A 19,578-nucleotide genomic window follows, 5' to 3' on the forward strand; every position below is an offset into this window, starting at 1 on the left:
AAAAAGGGAGGAAATAAAAATAAAATCTTAGCACGAGTGAAGAAGGAACAGAGGACACTGGCTTATAGTGAGTCAGGCCATAGGTTCAAGAAGTTTGGTACTGGCATTGCTGACGGACAGCCCTCTGCAGGCTTTCTGACATGGCCTGTTTCTCAGCCCACCGGGAAACATTGGGGCATTAAACCTAGAACCTTGCACATTCAACTCCTGTTCTCTGCTGCTAAGCGACAGACTTTCCGTAAGAAAGAAAGGCAGGAGACGGTTCAAGGCCATATAAATCTGCAGGTTTTATTTTCCAACAGATGGTGTTTGTGGGTGAATGAAGAGAAGGTGATGTTCTTGGCATGTAATCCACCCCACTACTGTCCACTTAATTAAGTGCCAGATAATGTCAAGATGACATACAGCTTCAAGGACTCTTTCGCTTTGATGGTGGAGCAGGGGTTGATTTAATTGTATCAGCTAGGATGCAGATTTCAGTCTCCTAGTCTACCCACCACCAGCACCCTTCATGGGGGATCTGGAAAAAAAGTCTGTATTGTCTTCCCAGGTTCCATCACCAACGTGTCCCATAGCCCTTTGGTTCCTTTGATCCCAGATAGGCTCTAAATGCTTCAAAGTTGGGCCTTCACCTGGGCAGCAGCCAAACTCTGGCTCTGCCTGCCTTTGGATGGACTTATCAGCCTGCCAAAACATCTGAAGGGTACCAAGTTAGGGAAGTCTGGGATAGACTCTCAGTGCCCAATTCAAAGCAGTAGCCCATTCCAAACATGACTAAAGCCTGCTAACAATTTTGTTGTTGTTGTTGGCAAAAATAATTATATGGAATGAAACGAAAACATTTGTTTGCATGCCTCTAGCATGAAGGTTAAAAACCCCCAACAATCATCAGTTGCCTGGTTTCATATTTTTAGTTACTGATACAGGCAACAAGACCAGAGGTACATTTGAAGTTAACCTGCTGTTATTTATTTTTATGTAGGAGACTACCAGCCACCTTTTTAGCCAAAGTTGTTGAGCTTTCTTCAGTTGTTGAGCCAGGTGCAATGGCTCCTGTGCGTGAATCCTAAATGTCTGGCCATTGTGAAAATAGGATGCTGGACTCTATGGGCCAATGACTTCCACTCTGAGGAGGACCTGAGTGGCCCTATGGATTTGAAAATGATTTTTAATGTGTAATCATTGTTGAAATATACTCAGAGTCGCAAAGTGATTTCATGCTCTTTATTCAGCTCATAGTGGTGAGGAGGAATGAATGAATGTCCCCTCAAAGTATCTGCTTTATATACATTATTTACACAATGGGCTGCACATGATTGGCTAATTCCGGAATTCTACTGTAAGCCAATCAGGTTGTGGATTCACTTCTATCTGGAGCATGATTGGGTGGTTCCTGCCAACCAATCATACTGTTGCCTTGTTCTAGGACCAATCAGACGGCTGCATTCTGAATCCTATTGTTCTAGGACCAATCAGACTGCTGCCTTTTGGATCCTATTGTTCTAGGACCAATCAGACTGCTGCAGTTTGGATCCTATTCAACTCAGTACATAACAATTGTCCAGTTTCTCTCTCCCCCCCCCCCTTGTATGTGCTGCTCTTTTAGACTGTAAGCCCTCGGGTGGGAATTGTCTTGTTTTGACTGTATGCAAACCACTTCAGGAGCCATTTTGGATGAAGAGCAGGGTACAAATGCTCCAAATAAATAAACAAACCCCAAGGCGAAGGAACAAATCAGAGGCCAAAACATTCTGCTGTGATAAGAATATATTTCCTCCTCAGAAATGATCCCAAGTAAGTTGGAGTCAGATAACAACTGCCAGATGTTTCCAAGGTCATTTGTCTCTCCACTTCATTGGAAGCCTTGTAAGTAAGAAACTTACTGTTTTCATTACTCACTTTGCTTAGAAGGCTTCTCATTAAACACAGAAGCACCTAAGCCCACAAAAATCTAAGAAGAGACCACCTGGATCAAGACAGTGGCCCATCTAGTCCAGCATCCTCTTCCCACAGGCCAGATGCCCCAAAGGGCACTCTCCCCGCTGGTGATTTCCAGCAACTGGTATTCAGAAGCTGACGTGAGTGCTGGAAGGAAGACCTGCTCCCTGCTGCAAGGCCCGTTTCCACCTGGCCTAGGGGACGGGGACCACACTTACCCAGAACAGCTAAAAGGCTCCTGAGAGGCCACTGGGACATTGCTGCCACCGAAAATGCTTTCCAATGTTATTAAATAGTTTTGAATCTGTGGCATTTTAAATGTTTTGGGGTTTTGTTTTGGGTTTTTTTTTGCTCTGTTGTGGGTGGGAGAAACGTTTACCGTAGATTCTGGCATATTAGGCGACAGGGCGTATAAGACGACTCCCCAAATTGCCAATTTGAGGGGTCGACTTATACGCCCAGTTGCCTAATACGCAGCATCAGTGGGCGGCGGGTGGCGCGCCGCGTTGGGAGGAAGCTGCCCAGCGAAGCCGGCTTAGCATCACTGGGCGGTGTCCTCCCGGCATGGAGCCCGCTGCCGCCGCTGCTGCCCAGCAAACCTATACCCGGCGTATAAGACGACCCCCGACTTTTTAGAGGATTTTCTGGGGTTAAAAAGTCGTCTTATACGCCGGAATCTACGGTAGTTGGGGCTGGGGACTAGTTTAGTTGTAGCATAAATGCTTAAAAAAAAAAATAGTTTCTACTGTTTTATTGTATAGTTTGTATTTTGTTTTGAAGGAGAGAGGGTCAGGGCTGCCTGGGTGTGGGCCCCAGCCAATAGAATGGCTGGGGCAGGTTCCATCATGGTGGGGGGATGCACTGGGACATCTGATTTCAGAGATCATGGGCAGGAGAAGGAGTCACACTAAGACCAGACCATGTCATTACTGAGGAGGCAGGTTTAGTCGTCGTTTGAAGACTACCCCTGCCTCCAGGTCTGGTCTTGACCGGAAGGATACTGGAATCAGTAAGGGAGACCCACATGATCTTAAGGTGCTGCTGTGCAATGCCAGGTCAATGATTCAGAAGACAGCTATCATCCACAACTTGATTGTGGATGGAGGACTTGACCTGGCATGTGTAACAGAGGCTTGGTTGGATGAAGCAGATGGGCCTGTCTTAGCTGCTGCTTGTCCACCAGGTTTCTCTTACGCACAGCAACCCAGGTCATATGGGCAGGGATGTTGGAATATTCTAGAAAGAACTTGAGAATTGGTCTTGAACAGGTTGCTAGGCAACAGAAAAATCTACCCAGCAACAGGAGCCTTTATAAAGGGCACGTGATCAACAAGGGTCAGTGTATAAATGAGTATGAGTCAGCATTAGGTCTCTGGCCAGATGGCTGAAAGAGGAAAAGATTGTGTTATTTTATTTGTATTTGACCAGTGTAATTTTTTGTAAATAATAAAGATATTCAATTAAAAGGAAACTGCTGCAAGTCTATTAAAAGAAGAAAACCCAAGAGTAGATGCTGCACACACATCAACAGGGATGGGGAGGGTTGCAGTGATTTTTAGGAAGCTTACACCAGGCATCCTATTGGGAAGACCCAGTTTTCTGAGTGCATGTTCTGGATACAGTGGTTCTGCTCCTTCCTCCAGGGCTGTGTCCAGAAAGTGGTGTTGGGGGATGAGTGTTCAGATCCCTGGGCTCTCACTTGTGGGTGCCTCAGGGTTCTGTCCTCTCCCCCATGCTTTTAAACATCTATAAGAAGCCACTGGGAGAGATCATCAGGGGGTTTGGGCTGGGTTGTTCATTAGTATGTGGATGACACCCAACTCTACCTCCCTTTCAAATCGGAACCAGTGAAGGCGGTGAAGGTCCTGTGTGAGTGTCTGGAGGCGGCTGGAGGATGGATGGTGGCTAATGGATTGAGGTTGAATCCTGACAAGACAGAAGTTCTGTTTTGGGGGGACAGGGGACGGGCAGGTGTGGAGGACTCCCTGATCCTGAATGGGGTAGCTGTGCCCCTGAAGGACCAGGTGCACAGCCTGGGAGTCATTCTGGACTCACAGCTGTCCATGGAGGCACAGGTCAATTCTGTGTCCAGGGCAGCTGTTTACCAGCTCCATCTGGTACGCAGGCTGAGACCCTACCTGCCCGTGGACTGTCTAGCCAGAGTGGTGCATGCTCTAGTTATCTCCCACTTGGACTACTGCAATGTGCTCTATGTGGGGCTACGTTTAAAGGTGACCCAGAAACTGCAAATAATCCAGAATGTGGCAGCGAGACTGGTGACTGGGAGTGGCCGCTGAGACCATATAATACCGGTCCTGAAAGACCTACATTGGCTCCCAGTGCGTTTCTGAGCACAATTCAAAGTGTTGGTGCCCTTTAAAGCACTAAATGGCCTCGGCCCAGTATACCTGAAGGAGCATCTCCACCCCCATCGTTCAGCTCCAGGGGCCTTCTGGTGGTTCCCTCACTGCGAGAAGTGATGTTACAGGGAACCAGGCAGAGGGCCTTCTCAGTAGTGGCACCTGCCCTGTGGAACCCTCTCCCATCAGATGTCAAAGAAATGAACACCAACTGATTTTAGAAGACACCTCAAGGCAACCCTGTTTAGGGAAGTTTTTAATGATTGATGTTTAATAGTGTTTTTAAAATTATGTTGGGAGCTGCCCAGAGTGGCTGGGGAAACCAAGCCAGATGGGCAGGGTATAAATAATAATAATAATAATAATAATAATAATAATAATAATAATAATAATATTGTGGAGGCAAAACATAGCCATTATGGCTAGTTGCCATCAGTTGCTCTCTCCTCCATGAATTTTCTCTTTTAAAGCCATCTAGGTTAGTAGCCATCACTGCCTCCTTTTGGAGCAAATTTCATGGATGATGATGATGATTTAAATTTGAATGTTTAGAATCATAGAGTTGGAAGAGACCACAAGGGCCATCGAGTCCAAATAGTTTAACTATGCACTGGGTGGAAAAAAACATTTCTCTATCTCCCAGAAAAAACTCCCATCGCTGTAGTGCTGAGGTAGCCAACACAGCACCTTCCAAATATTGCTGGATAGCAACTCCCACAATCCCTGCCCATTGGCCATGCTGGCTAGAGGTGGCAGGATTTGGAGTCCAACAACACCTGGAGGGCACATTGCCTACCTGCCTTCCCCTGCTGCAGAGGAGGAACAGCAGTGAAGGGACTTGGTTACAGAACTGAAAATTAAATTCTAGTCTACCCTAAGTATATTTTGAGCTGTGTGTCATTTGTGAGCAAGCACATGGACCACTGAACTTTATTATGGATCAATCAAACATGCATGGATCCCTTGCACAAATACACTTCCACAGTGCCAGTCCTATGATAGCACCCCTAGGTATAGATTCCACCCTGTTCAGTGGGCCTTATTCCCAAGTAAGTGTGCACAGAGTTGCAGCCTTACGAAAGCTGTTCCCTAACTCAGTGTGTTGAATTATCCTGGCCTGCTACCTTTATAATAGGACAACATACCCGCCTTTCAGCATGGGTTGCTAAGCATCCAGTAACAAGATGCAAGGACATCAGCATACAAGAACACTATCGTATGCATGTGTGTTTTAAGACCCAACTTGTTTTTATGACTTTAAGTTGTTTTAAGTTGTTTTTAATATTGTGTTTTAATGCAGCAACACTAGGGTTGCCATACAGTCATACCTCGGGTTTTAGACACTTCAGGTCATGTTTTTTCGGGTTGCAGACCGCCGAAACCCAAAAGTACCGGAATGGGTTACTTCCAGGTTTCAGCAGTCGCGCATGCACAGTAGCGCTAAATCACGCTTTGCGCATGTGCAGAAGTGCCGAATCGCAACCCGCGCGTGAGCAGACGCACCGCTGCGGGTTGCAAACGTGCATCCCGCATGGATCACATTCGCAGGCCGAGTATCCACTGTATTTCAAAAAGTGACAATTGGGACTCGAAAGTCATTGAGCTGTTTTCTGGCAGTTCTTTCAAAATGTCAGGACATATGGCAGCACTAAGCAACATATCCTAGGAGCTTAAGGTGAAGGACATGCCATTATTAATAATAGCTCTGTTGTTTGTCTCTTTTCAGTGGCAGAGACTGCAAAACACTTTTGACGTCTGGAAACTATGAAGAAGATGCTCCCAGTCTTTAAATACTGCTTGATAAACAAAATCCCTAAGTGGTCTACTTAAAACACAGAAAGCACATAAAAGAAAATTATAGGCAAACGTATACACATACACAAAGTTATAATAAAAAATACAAAGAAATACATCAGCAAAAACAGAGAATCCATCACTAAAACATTAAATTAAATTTCAAGAAATAATAAAACAGAGCAGTGTTATTAATCTTATGAGCAAGGGAAATCTTGTTTAAATAAGTGAATCTTCAGGAAGTATTGAAACCTTGCCACAATTTCTGCCTAATCTAGAGCATTCCAGGTGTCCTGAACTATTGCTCCCACCCTAAGTAGCCCAAGAAACCTGGAGGTGGACCAGGATGGTGAAGAAGACCGTCTTAGAAGTCACCTGCTTCAGAAATAATTCCCCTCCTTACCCTCCCCACATCATACCTCAGGTCCCATTGAGAGATGTGACCCACTTGTACATGTGCAATTTGCATGCTTCCTGAGAAGTAAGCCCAACCAGAATTTACACTCAAGGTAGTGTGCCTAGGATTGCGGCCCAAGCAACCTCCCCCTTGCTAACTAAGTATTCAATTAAATAAGTTCACAGATCCCTTACTTTGATACAGGAGGAAGAGCTGGTTAGAAGCTGAGACCATGGGAAGGGCTTCAGAACTGTTCCCCGAACATTTTCTTCCTGAAGCTCCAAAGAAGCCATATGATAGCTACAGACGCCAAGAGGGGGCAAAGTCTAGGCCATAAAACCAGCTGATCCCTGGACCCAAGCCATTGGCCTATCTGGAACATGTAATGCTTTTGGAATGCACTAAATAGAATAAATGTTTTGCAAGCTGATTGGCTGCTGAGCAAGGAACAGCCTTATGTTGATCAATTCAATGTCATTAGCATATCCGTATGCCGCCTACATTTGTTTCGTTTTCAGGCTTTAGATGGCAAGGGCAAGCTGCTTGTGCAGCTTGTTACTCCCAGGTCAATTATGACTGGATATTGCTTTATGGCATTGAAGTGTGAATGTGCATGCCACCTTTTGGTTCTTGGAGGAAAGCTGGTATATATAAATGCAATAAATAAATGAATTAATCTGGTTCGACAGCAGGCAGTGGCTGGCAGAGCCCTTTGCCCAACTATGGCAGAAAATGGGCAGGGATGGTCTGAGCAAAACAGCAGCTTTAAAAAAGCAAAAAAAACCCACACACAAAAAACAACAAAAAACAACAACAACAACCCACAACTAAGCTGAAACAAAACTCCCAGCCTTCCAAGCAAAGAGCAAAAGGAAAGAAAGTGGTTTCATCGTGCATACAGTGGCGTAGCGTGGGTTGTCAGCACCCGGGGCAAGGCAAGTAATTTGCGCCCCCTAACCTGTGGATTTGCGCCCCCTAACCCGTGGATTTGCGCCCCCTAACCCATGGATTTGCCCTAACCCCAGATGTTGCGCCCGGTGCGGCCCGCACCCCCTGCACCCCCCACGCTACGCCACTGCGTGCATACAGTGAAGAACCTACAATAAAGGGTTTCATATAAACATTTTTGGTTGGTTTCAGTATTTTTTTATGTTACCCTTTATGGATCTCTGGAGCCAGGATATATGAAGTGGACTTGAACTGGATTTGGAAGCGGACCACTATCTTTCCTGGAGAGTGGGTGGGGGTGGGGTGGGGAAGCTTACCGCATGCGTGTCCACTTGACTGCTTCGATCCGCAGAACTAGCGCTATTACAGGCGCCACACAAAATCCCTTCTGCGTTTACGATAAATTGAGCTTTCTGTGCGGTGTCGCCTGCACTCTGGAACTCCCTGCCTGCTGATATCCTTCAGCATACTCTTTTCGGCACCTGCTAAAAGTACCGTATTTTTCGCTCTATAAGACGCACCAGACCACAAGACTCACTTAGTTTTTGGAGGAGGAAAACAAGAAAAAAATATTCTGAATCTCAGAAGCCAGGACAGCAAGAGGGATCGCTGTGCAGCGAAAGCAGTGATCCCTCTTGCTGTTCTGGCTTCTGGGATAGCTGCGCAGCCTGCATTCGCTCCATAAGACGCACACACATTTTCCCTTACTTTTTAGGAGGGGGAAAGTGAGTCTTATAGAGCAAAAAATTCTGTATTTATTGTTTAGCATGAGTGCTGTCAGGATTTGTGTTGGGGGACAGGCTTCATGTTGTGGGGAGCAGAACCTCAGTCAAAGAAGTATGTAGTTTTACTTGCGGAGGGCACCTCCTTCTCTTGGCTACGTCCAGGTTGTTCAGATATGCTATTTTAACGTTTGAAAGTTTTAATTTTTTGTTGTTAATCCAATTGCTTTATTATTATTTTGTAAAATGCATTGAGGTCGGGGTTTTTTTGCGTATAAATTCTTCGAAATAAATTAATACGTGAAATGGAAAGAGAAAGTGAAAGGACTGCATACATGTATACGTCAGGAAAGCTAAGTGATTCGCTTAGAGCGCATTCGCGGCCCCAGCGTCGGCAAGCGGCACACCGCTGCAGCTGACGCGCCGCCCCTTCTTCCGAAACCTGCCTTTTTCTGAATAGCCGGACCGCTCTTCCTGCACGTGCGTGCGAGTTTGTGTCGCCTCCGCTCCAGGGGGCAGCCAATGGGCGGCCGAGCGAGAGGCCCCGCCCCCTTCATGCAAAGTTGAAACTCATTTCTCTTGCCGGCGAAGGTATTCCCTCTGCTTGCACGCCGCTCGGCGAAGAGCAGCCTCTCTCTCGGTACCATGCAGAAGGCGCCAGCTGCTCCTGCCGCGGCTGCCGCGGGGGTCACTGCAGGTCCCGCAGCCCCCGCAATTCTGCAGCTGTCCCCCTTCCTGATGAAGCTGTGGGCTATCATGGAGGATTCGCGGAACGGCAATATGATAACTTGGAGCCCGGTGAGGAGCGGCGGGATGGATTGGGGATGGAGGGTTCCGCGGGAGCGCGCCGTAATAGACTTGTAGCGCTTCTTCCGAACTCGGACTTTAATGTCCAGAAGCAACAGGCGGCCAATACTGTATTCTGGCGCTTCTGCGTCAGACGAGTTCGTTGAATTTTTAATTTAAAAAATTAAAAATTTATCCCACCTTCAAAGAGAGTAAGATGCGACCTGATAGAAATGTATTATTATTATTATTATTATACTTATAACCCGAAGTCCCGGCGTATGTTACAGCGTTAAAAGCAACTAAGAGCAGCTTATAAAATGATGCACGGCATGGAGAAAGCGGGTAGAGCTGCGGTTCCCAACTTACGGCACACGCCGCACGGAGGGGGCAATTTGATTTTTAAAGGGGGAGGCAATTTGGAAGCTTGTTTAGACCAAGTTAATGGCATTTTAGGCTTCGTCCACGTGAATAGGATTTCACTTTTTGAACGATAAGAATTAAATGTCGTGGGATTTTAGAGATGCCTAGGTGGGGCTTGGCCAAAAATAGTTTGGGAACCGCTTCGATAGAGGAAGGTTTTTTGCCTCTTCGCGTAGCGCTAGAATGGTTCCCAACTTACGGCACACGCCGCACAGGGCGGCAATTTGATTTTTAAAGGAGGGCGGGCAATTTGGAAGCTTGTTAAAAAAGGTTTGGGTACCACTGCGAAAGAGGAAGGTTTTTTGCCTTCTCCTGTAACACTAGAACTCTAGCGAAGCTGACTTTTGGGAGAAGGCAGAGAAAAGAAAGTCTTAACTTCACACAGCGCAGAGTTAAACTGCGGAACAGCTTCCCGCGGGAGGCGGCAATCATGGTTCCCAGCCCTAAACTGCTTTTTTAAAGAGGATTAGGCAAAACTCACGAAGGAGAAGAGGGCTATCTGCTGCAAGGGAACTGGTAGGAGGCAGCTATGCTTCTGAATACCAGTTGCCAAAAGCCGCAGGAGGAGAGAGTTGATCTTGTTCTCAAAACCCCGCTTGCGGGTTCCGTAGATAGGAATCTGGCCACTTTGCGAACAGGATACTGAACTAGATGGACCATTGGCTTGATCCATCAAGCTCTTCCTATGTTCTTACATTTTTCCAGGAGGCATTTTAAATCCGCCAGGTGCATTTTGCACCTGGCTATTGGCCACTTGCAACCAAGTGAAGATGCCGAGGTGCCAGGATGGAGCCTGACATCTCCACCATCTGGATGTGCGTGTCTGGGGATCCTTGGGCCATGAATGCACACTAGCAACACATCCTGTAGAATTCTATTCCTTATATTTTATCTGCACCATCGGAATGAATTTCAGGAACCAAAAAGCTGCACTGAAAAATATGATTTTCAAGCTGCATCACCTAGAAATGGCAACTTTTTGGTGACTTTCCTTTTTGGTGACTGTAACATTGGTTTAAGGAGCCATTTGGTGTCTAGCTTATTATATATCTGAGTTTCTCTGTTTCCAGGGGTCCTCCTGTGATGAGGCTGCATTTTAATTGTTTTAATGTTGTATTTTAATCTTGTTTTTAAGTTGTATTCATTCTAATCATTTTTAGTATTGGTTGTTAGCCGCCCTGCAAATCAGCTGCTGACCAATATAAAACAGGTGACAAGGCACACACGCACAGAATTAAACCACAGTCAAAATGTTAATGTAAAGCTAAAGAGAAATGTAACAATTCCAAAAACAACTACGAAATAAGCACAGAGTTCGGCAAAGAAATTTAATTTGTTATCGAAGTGCTTTTTCAAGATGCCATCCCTTCACCAAGTGTCTAAAGTTCTAGAATGGTGGGGTTACTTCAGCCATGCCCCTTGCAGACTCAGGGCAGAGCTGCCTGCTTCCTTCCCCAACGCAGCAGAAGGCTTCATGTAGGGAAGTTAGGAACACCATAGCAGGAACTCATGCAGAGATGTAATAGGCAGCCTCCTCTGCGTTCTGATAACCTTGATTCATCTAAGCTCTGTGTTGTTTACTGGCAGTGGCTGCTGGAGGCTGAATTTGTGACCTTGTGCATGTCTATCTAAAAGTTATTCCTTTAAAAAAAAATAATTTAACTGGTTTTTCATATTAATATTTTACAATCACATATCCAATACACAACATAAAAACAAGATTCCAAAGAATCTCCTGGATTTCCCTCCTCCACTTTCTGGGTTCGATTGTTAATCATTTCTCCTGCTTCTTTTATGATAATCCAAATCTTTTACCTTTACATTGTGTCCAAAATTCACCATTAAACTACAAGTGTTATTCCAATTCTACCAGGGTGGATTTGATTTAAATCACTAGTCAGTAAGACTTGATTTAAATCATTTTTATTTATTTTTTACAGAAAGATTCATTTTTGCTGGTATAATCTTAATATTTACAACCAGCTGAAGGTTTCATTTTTGGAAAAATAAATTTTCAAAGTAGTTTTTACAGTTATATAAAAAATTACTGATATGATTATACTATTAGAAATACATAGAACGATAATTATGAAATTATTGTGAAGTTTAATAAGTTAACTTTATATTTGGACAACTATTCTGCTGTACTTTATTGGAAGGAGAAAAATAATCATTTCCTTAATAACAATTTAAACAATTTATTTAACTAAATAACATTTTAGCATGTGTATCCATGTTTGTTGATGTGGTTAAACTATTAAAAAAAACTTAGACTAAGTTTTAGCACACATGAAAAACTTAAACAAATTTTTATTTCCTGATGAATAGCCTTTGGACTATAATGTAACTTAAATAAAAGACTATATTTAGAAAGATTTTTCCTCCAAAAGTATTTTATTTTAAAAATCCAATTTAAATTTAAAAAATCTGATTTAAATAAAAAAATATCTGATTTTTAAAAAAATCTGTTTTAAATAAAAAACCTGATATTTTTATTTTTTTGAAAAAAAAACATTGATTTTTTTTTCTCCACTCTGAATCCTATCAACGATTTTAGCTGTTTGCAATGGTTTTTAAAATAAATTATAAATTTTCCCCATTCCTTATTAAAATTTTGGTCTTCCTCTTTTCTGATTCTTCCAGTCATTTTAGCCATTTCAACATAATCTACCAACTTAATCTGCCATTCTTCTCTGGTAGGGACTTTATCTACTTTCCATTTCTGGCCAATAGCATCAGTGCAGCCGTGGTCACATACGTGTATTTATGTATCCAAAACGTACTCCCTTGCATTTAGGATTATGGTAGTAGTTTTGTTTTATTTCTTCTAGTTTTCTAATAGTTAATTTGTTGTCCTTGATGTGAGTGTAACCTGATGTGTACACATGTTTCTTTTCGGGAATGCACGAATACATTCCGTACGTGTGCGTGCCCATGTATGTTCATATGAAGGCATATAATCTGAGTTGCAAAAGTTTGCTCCCCTAATAATTGCTCAAAGGAAACTAGGCATATTTGTATTGCAATTTGCAAACTGGAGAATTGTGCAGTAGTGAACAATTCCTTCCAAAGAATTTCCTTCCAAATTAAATTTCATTGGGTCCACTGGTCTGAAATATTATTACTGTAATACGAAAAGTGCATGTTTTCATGATGTTTCTAATGCATATTTTTAATTACTCTAATGAGGGTAAACTGGTCCTAGCCTGTAAAATTCTACTTTTTGCATTGTTTAGTTTTTTAATAGGTCAAGATATGCTGTAAATTTGGTGCAGTGGGCAAGTAAATGCCAGCATTGGAAACTAGCTGACTGTACTCTGATAATTTGCCCATATAGTGAGAGAACCAGAAACAGTTGAATGGTGTGATACACACCTACATAGGGAGACTGAGCCCTTTCATGATGCATAGCCAAGTTGCATGTGTGCCTTAGAGAATGGCAAAGAATGCAGAAAATGCATGTTTGCCTTTTTAGCTAGGATACAGTGGTACCTTGGGTTAAGTATTTAATTCATTCCGGAGGTCCGTACTTAACCTGGAACTGTTCTTAACCTGAAGCACCACTTTAGCTAATGGGACCTCCTGCTGCCGCCACGCCGCCACAGCACGATTTCTGTTCTCATCCTGAAGCAAAGTTCTTAACCTGAAGCACTATTTCTGGGTTAGCAGAGTCTGTAACCTAAAGCGTATGTAACCGGAGGTACCACTGTACTGTACTTTTGCTTATAACATGGCCATGCGACATGGTGCAATGAAATTGCAGCTCCGTATTTTCTAAGTTTGTAAGTTTTCAGTTCATACACCTGGGTCCACAGATGCAATTATTATTATTATTATTAATAATAATAATAATAATAATAATTTTATTATTATTATTATTTGTACCCCACCCATCTGATTGGGTTGCCCCAGCCATTCTAGATGGCTTCTGGCATATATTAAAAACATAGAAAAACGTAAAACCTTAAAAAGCTTCCCTATACAGTGGTATCTCGGGTTAAGTACTTAATTCGTTCCGGAGGTCCGTTCTTAACCTGAAACTGTTCTTAACCTGAAGCACCACTTTAGCTAATGGGGCCTCCTGCTGCTGCTGTGCCGCCAGAGCCCAATTTCTGTTCTTATCCTGAAGCACTATTTCTGGGTTAGCGGAATGTGTAACCTGAAGCGTATGTAACCTGATGCGTATGTAACCCGAGGTACCACTGTACAGGGCTGCCTTCAGATGTCTTCCAAAAGTTACTGTATTTTTTGCTCTATAAGACACACTTTTTCCCTCCTAAAAAGTAAGGGGAAATGTGTGTGTGTGTGTTATGGAGCGAATGAAGGCAGCGCAGCTATTCCAGAAATCAAGCTATTCCACCAAGAGGGATTGCTGCTCAGTGAAAGCTCACTGACTTCGCTTCACTGGAGAGGTGCTGCGCAGCTTTCCCTCTCTGCGCAGCGCCTCTTTAGCAAAGCGGGAGGAGAAACAGAGCCCCTTCCATTTCTCTTCCCACTTTGCTGGAGAGGGCTGCACAGAGAGGGAGAGAATATTTTGTTTCTTCTTCTCCTCCACTAAACCTAGGTGCGTCTTATGGTCGGGTGCGTCTTATGGAGCGAAAAATATGGTATATAATTACTCATCTACTTCACATCTGATGGGAGGGCATTTCAGGGTGGGTACCACTGCTGAGAAGCCCCTCTGCCTGGTTCCCTGTAACTTTACCCCTTGTAATGAGGGAACCGCCAGAAGACCCTTGAAGCTGGATCTCAAGGCTGAAGGATGGTGGTGGAGACACTCATTCAGGTATACAGAGCCAAAGCCATTTAGGGCTTTAAAGGTCATCATCAACACGTTGAATTGTGCTAGGAAGCAGGTGTTATATGTTCTCAGCAGCTGCAAGTGTAGTTTATGCGTTAACCATATTCCAACCTACACTGTGCTGCTGGCAGTGTATTGTGCAGTTTTAGCAACCCAGTTTCATTACTATCACTGAGATAATTGTCTTTTCTCTTGGGTAAGCTTTCCATTTATATTTCTACATTAAGCATAATAGCATAGGATTCCTCTTGTGCTTTGGGTTGAGATTCCAACCCTTTGGAAAACATACCGGGTTTTTTCTGTCTATAGGACGCCCCCATGTATAAGACCCGCCTCCTATTTTGGGGAACTCAATTTTAGGAAAATGAGGGGAGATGGCCCAAAGGTGTTGAGCCTCTCCCCCCATGCAGCTGCGGACAGGAAACACCCCCCTCAGATCGCTCCTCGCTCACTGTGGCATTGGGGGAAGCTTCACTCCCACCAATGAGCTGGCTGGTGGCGCACAGCTTCTCTCCCCCCCCCCCCCATGCCATGATCCATGTATTGGACAACCCCAGTTTTTTGACATGATTTTTTAGTCAAAAAACCTCATCCAATACACGGAAAAATACGGTATGTCTTTCCTTGGTCCATAGCAACTATGCTTAATCTAGTAAAAGGTAAAGGGACCCCTGACCATTAGGTCCAGTCATGGCCGACTCTGGGGTTGTGGCGCTCATCTCGCTTTATTGGCTGAGGGAGCCGGCGTACAGCTTCCGGGTCATGTGGCCAGCATGACTAAGCCACTTCTGGCGAACCAGAGCAGCACACGGAAACGCTGTTTACCTTCCCACTGGAGCGGTACCTATTTATCTACTTGCACTTTGACGTGCTTTCGAACTGCTAGGTTGGCAGGAGCAGGGACCGAGCAACGGGAGCTCACCCCATCGCGGCGATTCAAACCGCCAACCTTCTGATCAGCAAGTTTAACCCACAGCGCCACCTGCATCCCTGCTTAACCTAACTTACTGCAAAAGAATACATATAAACCAGCCTAGCAGGTTTATGGGGGAAATTGTATTTTTTGAAAGAAGAAAACTGAGCAAGAAGTTCAGAGATAATGCCCAAACTTATGCTGCTTTCAACTTGCTGTAACAGTATTTCTGTAAGTTTTCTATCTTTGGTTTATTTCATTTATTGGTAAATAATGTTTTACAACATTTAAAAAGCATACCTTAACTTTCTTTGGAGCCTGACTATTCAGCCATGATGGCAGGTGCTAGGGCGGGGCACATTCAGCTGAGTGGGGCCTCAGATTTTGCCCCCCAGGATCTTGCCCTGAACCAAACAAATGACTATAGGTACTTTTTTGTTCAATGGAGTATCTCTGCAGTTCTGGGGTTCCACCACCAGAGGTCATTTAGGGTTTTAGAATGACAAATAGCCTAGCACTAGACGATGTCTGATTATCAAGATCGTGGTATACCAACAGCTAAACATTGCAATATACCACTATCGCACAGCATCCAAAATAATTCCGTTCACCTGTACGTAGTTCTGTGCTTATCACCTGGTAACTGCTAGTACCAATAGATTTTTCCTTGCCTTTCGCATATTGCTATAAATGTGATTCTGTATAAATTTTTATTAACACTTTTTCTCCAAAGTTAAAGCTCTAGAAGTAATAAGTACCACAGCAATCAAAGGTAAGGTGAGTGAATGTTCCCTAATAGACATGATTGGGGAGGCGAAGCGGAAATGGCTTCTTGCTCTTTCAAGGGCCCCAGGAAGTTTTGGGTGTCTCACTTTTGTCTCAGACTTTATTCCTCAGCACACCGTCCTGCCCTGACAAAGCCACTGATTTATAGATTTTTACCTTTTTGTTCAATGAAATATAAGATAGCATAGCACTATGTAAAAATGAGAACAGCAATAATGGAGTTGAAATAGGAAATATCTTGGGAAGAATATACCCTATAAGAAAAGCAGGTCCTACATGCCCGGTATTAGATTTTAGATGCAGTTCTGCTATGTCAAAAGGCAAGGGAACTGACCAACTGAAATGAGCATCCTACATGAACACAGGCCAGAAATTAAAAGGGTTGCAGGTACGGCTGGGTGATGTCTGGTTCTCAAGATTGTGATATACCAGGAGCTAACCATTGTGATACACTGACATCGCATAGTGTCTGAAATAAGGGTGGAACTATGTAGAGGCGAACGGGTGATGTCCTGGTAACTGCTAGTAGTTAGTGGCATAAAACTGATAGATTTTTAATTATGTTTTACATACTGCTACAACTGTGATTCTTTAGTACAGGTAATTTTTGATTAGCACATTTCTATCACAGGTAAGGTGAGAGAATGCTCCTTAATAGACAAGAGGAAGTCACAGGCACAAATCTGTATGTTGGGGAGAGTTGGGCAGCAACATGGGCTGCAATTTGGGAGGCGGCTTCCTATTCATTCAAGGGTGTCGGGAGGACCAGGTTGGAAGGAATGAACAAATGGAGAGTGGAAGAAATCTACTCTCCATTTTTTTCATTCCCACCCTACCCCCAGTGCACATACCTGCGCAAATTGTGAATTTATCAGGTTTAGCCAGCTTTGGGAAGGCGGCAACATCCCAAAGATAAATGAGACAGGCGGACTTTGGTAATACACCTCTGCTCTGCTCCCTGTTCAGAAAAACTGCCAGACTTCCAGCTTAAGGGAATGGATCATCTCAATTTTGTGGCACCTTAGCTGTGCAACAGCAACTCAGTCCTGCACCTAGCAGGGCACCTGGCTCTGGGAAGGAAGATCCAGGGTTCTGGCATGGTCCTAAAGACTTTCCCTCCTTCCCAAAGATGGGAAGCACTTTCTGTGCTTCCATCATTGGGAAGGCGGTGCCAGGGCTCTGACACCCAGAGCCTTTGCACCACCCTCCAAAAGCCAAACAAAATGGAGGCACTCTTGTGATCTTTGGTAAAATGGCCGCCTCTGGAAAGCCGCTATTTAGTGCCCCCAAGTGGATCTTGGTAATTTTGTTCTGGCTCTGCTTGACACCTGTGCGGAGAAACCACTAGCACCACAATTTTGTACTGCAGCAGAGCAAGGATCCTGGCTCCAGGAATTAAAGTCTAGGGCTCTGACAGGATCCGAGAGCTCTTCCCTCCTTCCCAAAGCTGGGCAAGTGCTTACTGGGCAGGAGGTCTCTGGAAGCACCTCAGATCGCCCTCCCACCTCCACCTTCCCAAAGTCTGGAAAGCAGCCCTCCACATTGCTGGGAGCCCTGTTCTGGGGGTGTTATATATTGAGTTGAATAGGATCCAAACTGCAGCAGTCTGATTGGTCCTAGAACAGTAGGATTCAGAATGCAGCAGTCTGATTGGTCCTAGAACAATGCAGCAGTATGATTGGTTGGCAGGAACCACCCAATCATCCTCCAGATAGAAGTGAATCCACAACCTGATTGGCTTACAGTAGAATTCCGGAATTAGCCAATCATGTGCAGCCCATTGTGTAAGTAATGTATATAAAGCAGATACTTTGAGGGGACTTCCATTCATTCCTCCTCACCACTATGAACTGAATAAAGAGCATGAAATCACTTTGCGACTCTGAGTATATTTCACTGGCGACGAGGATGGGATCCTGCTGAGCTGACTGCCACACGCAGCACCGCCACCTGCCGCAACGCTGCCTCGCACCGTGTATCCAGGCTTCAGCTCCGGGACACAAGGAACCCAGAATGGCAACCGACAGCAGCTTCTCGCCGTTCAACCCAGCATCTGGAGACTGGGAAGCGTACGCCTCCCGTTTCACCTTCCTCCTAGAAGCCAAAGGGGTCACCGATGAAGAGGACGCCAAGAAGAGGGCAATATTCTTCAGCGTCTGCGGAGAGGAGACGTTTGAAATCGCCCGGGCTCTCCTTGCGCCTGAAGACGTCGCTACTGTTCCATACAAAACAATAATGGAACAGCTGAAGGGGCACTTTTCGCCACAGCCCTCAGTAGTGGCTCGTCGAAACGCCTTCTACGCAAAGCGGCAAGCCCCTGGGGAAACCATAACTGGGTTTGTGACCTCTCTCCGCCAAGCTGCCCGGTTCTGCAACTTCTCAGAGCTGGAGAACATGCTTCGGGACCGCCTCGTCGGTGGCCTGAAGGATGAGAAGCTGCAACGACGCCTCTACGCTAAGAAGAACCTAACGTTCCAGGTCTCTCTGGAGGAGGCCCTGGCAACGGAAGCTGCCGAGAGGTCGACGCAAGAGGCACGGCCGAGCCAGCCGTCCCAACCGAGGGTCCACCATGAAGACCTCACCGACGAGTCAGGATCCAACAGGGAGGAGGTGCACCGAGTACAGCAGCACACTCAAGCAGCCCACATACCACAGCTGCCTCGACAAGAAGGAGGGAACTGCGCAAGCTGTGGAGAAAGTCACGAGAGGAGGACCTGCCATTTCCGCAACGCAGAGTGCAGGCAGTGCAGAAAATTGGGAGACATCGCCCGGGTGTGTCGGGCTCAGCCCACCCGACGCCAGGCATCAGATGACCAATCCAAGAGCCCCAGGTCCCGGGGCCCAACGCACCAAGGCAACTCGACGGAGCTCACGGACTTCCAGGTATACCAGTTGCCCCACCCCAACGTAGAGAAAATTTATGTAGAGGTACAGATAGAGGGAGCCCCATGCCGCATGGAGCTTGACACGGGTTCAACTCTATCCATAATCTCGGCAAGGACCTTAAGGAAACTGTGTCCTACTGGGGGTCCCAAACTCAGGCCGGCCCCATTCACCCTCCAGGACTTCCAGAAACGTAAGGTCCCCACAATGGGGGTGGGGACCTTCAGGGTGCAGTACCGAGGGCGGACGCGGCAACTGGACTTGCTTGTGGTCAAGGGCCCCTACATTAGCTTACTGGGATTGGCATGGTTTGGACCACTGGGGCTAGCCGTCACCGGGGTGAACCACACGAGCTTACAAGTGGACGTGGACGCCATAGGCAAGGAATTTCCTGGGGTTTTCGATGGGAAATTGGGACAGTATACGGGCCCCTCCATTGCTCTACAGCTTGACCCCGCAGTACGACTGGTCAGGCTCAAGGCCCGCCGGGTCCCGTTTGCCCTGAAACCCCGTATAGACGAGGAATTGGACCGACTCGTGGAGCAAGGAGTGCTGGAGCCGGTGCCTAATGCCCCCTGGGAAACCCCAATCGTCACACCCGTCAAGCCTAATGGTTCGGTCCGCATCTGTGCAGACTACAAATGTACCATAAACAAGGCCCTCATGGCCCATGCATACCCAGTGCCAGTGGTCAGCCATGTCCTTGCCACCCTGGCTGGGTCGAAAATTTTTGGCAAGCTGGACTTAGCCCAAGCATATCAACAGCTGCCAGTAGATGAGGCCACAGCAGAGGCACAGACGATTGTGACGCACAGAGGAGCGTTCAG

At 45.5% G+C, this 19,578-nt stretch overlaps 2 protein-coding genes across 4 annotated transcripts in view; one reads left to right on the forward strand and one right to left on the reverse strand.

Moving 5' to 3' along the window:
- HEPH (hephaestin) overlaps positions 1-7,774 on the reverse strand; it is a 54,031-nt gene extending 46,257 nt beyond the window's left edge. For 2 of the 3 annotated variants that reach the window (XM_083596276.1, XM_083596275.1), the window contains exon 1: positions 6,684-6,790. Coding sequence is in view for 1 of the 3 variants with exons in the window: in XM_083596277.1 (XP_083452403.1) it covers positions 7,755-7,759 (5 nt within the window). In the remaining 2 variants the exon portion in view is untranslated. Of the gene's footprint in view, positions 1-6,683; positions 6,791-7,754 lie in introns of those variants that run through there. The other variant, XM_083596277.1, reaches the window with a different exon arrangement.
- Positions 7,775-8,787: 1,013 nt separating this feature from the next.
- Positions 8,788-19,578, forward strand: part of LOC310754499 (heat shock factor protein 3-like) — a 52,398-nt gene continuing 41,607 nt past the window's right edge. The window contains exon 1 of the mRNA XM_083596480.1: positions 8,788-8,957. Coding sequence (XP_083452606.1) covers positions 8,805-8,957 — 153 coding nt within the window. The 5' untranslated portion in view covers positions 8,788-8,804. The remainder of the gene's footprint in view (positions 8,958-19,578) is intronic.

The sequence above is a fragment of the Podarcis filfolensis genome (assembly GCF_964270895.1).
Source record: "Podarcis filfolensis genome assembly, chromosome: Z".
In the NCBI taxonomy this organism is placed as follows: Eukaryota; Metazoa; Chordata; class Lepidosauria; order Squamata; family Lacertidae; genus Podarcis; species Podarcis filfolensis.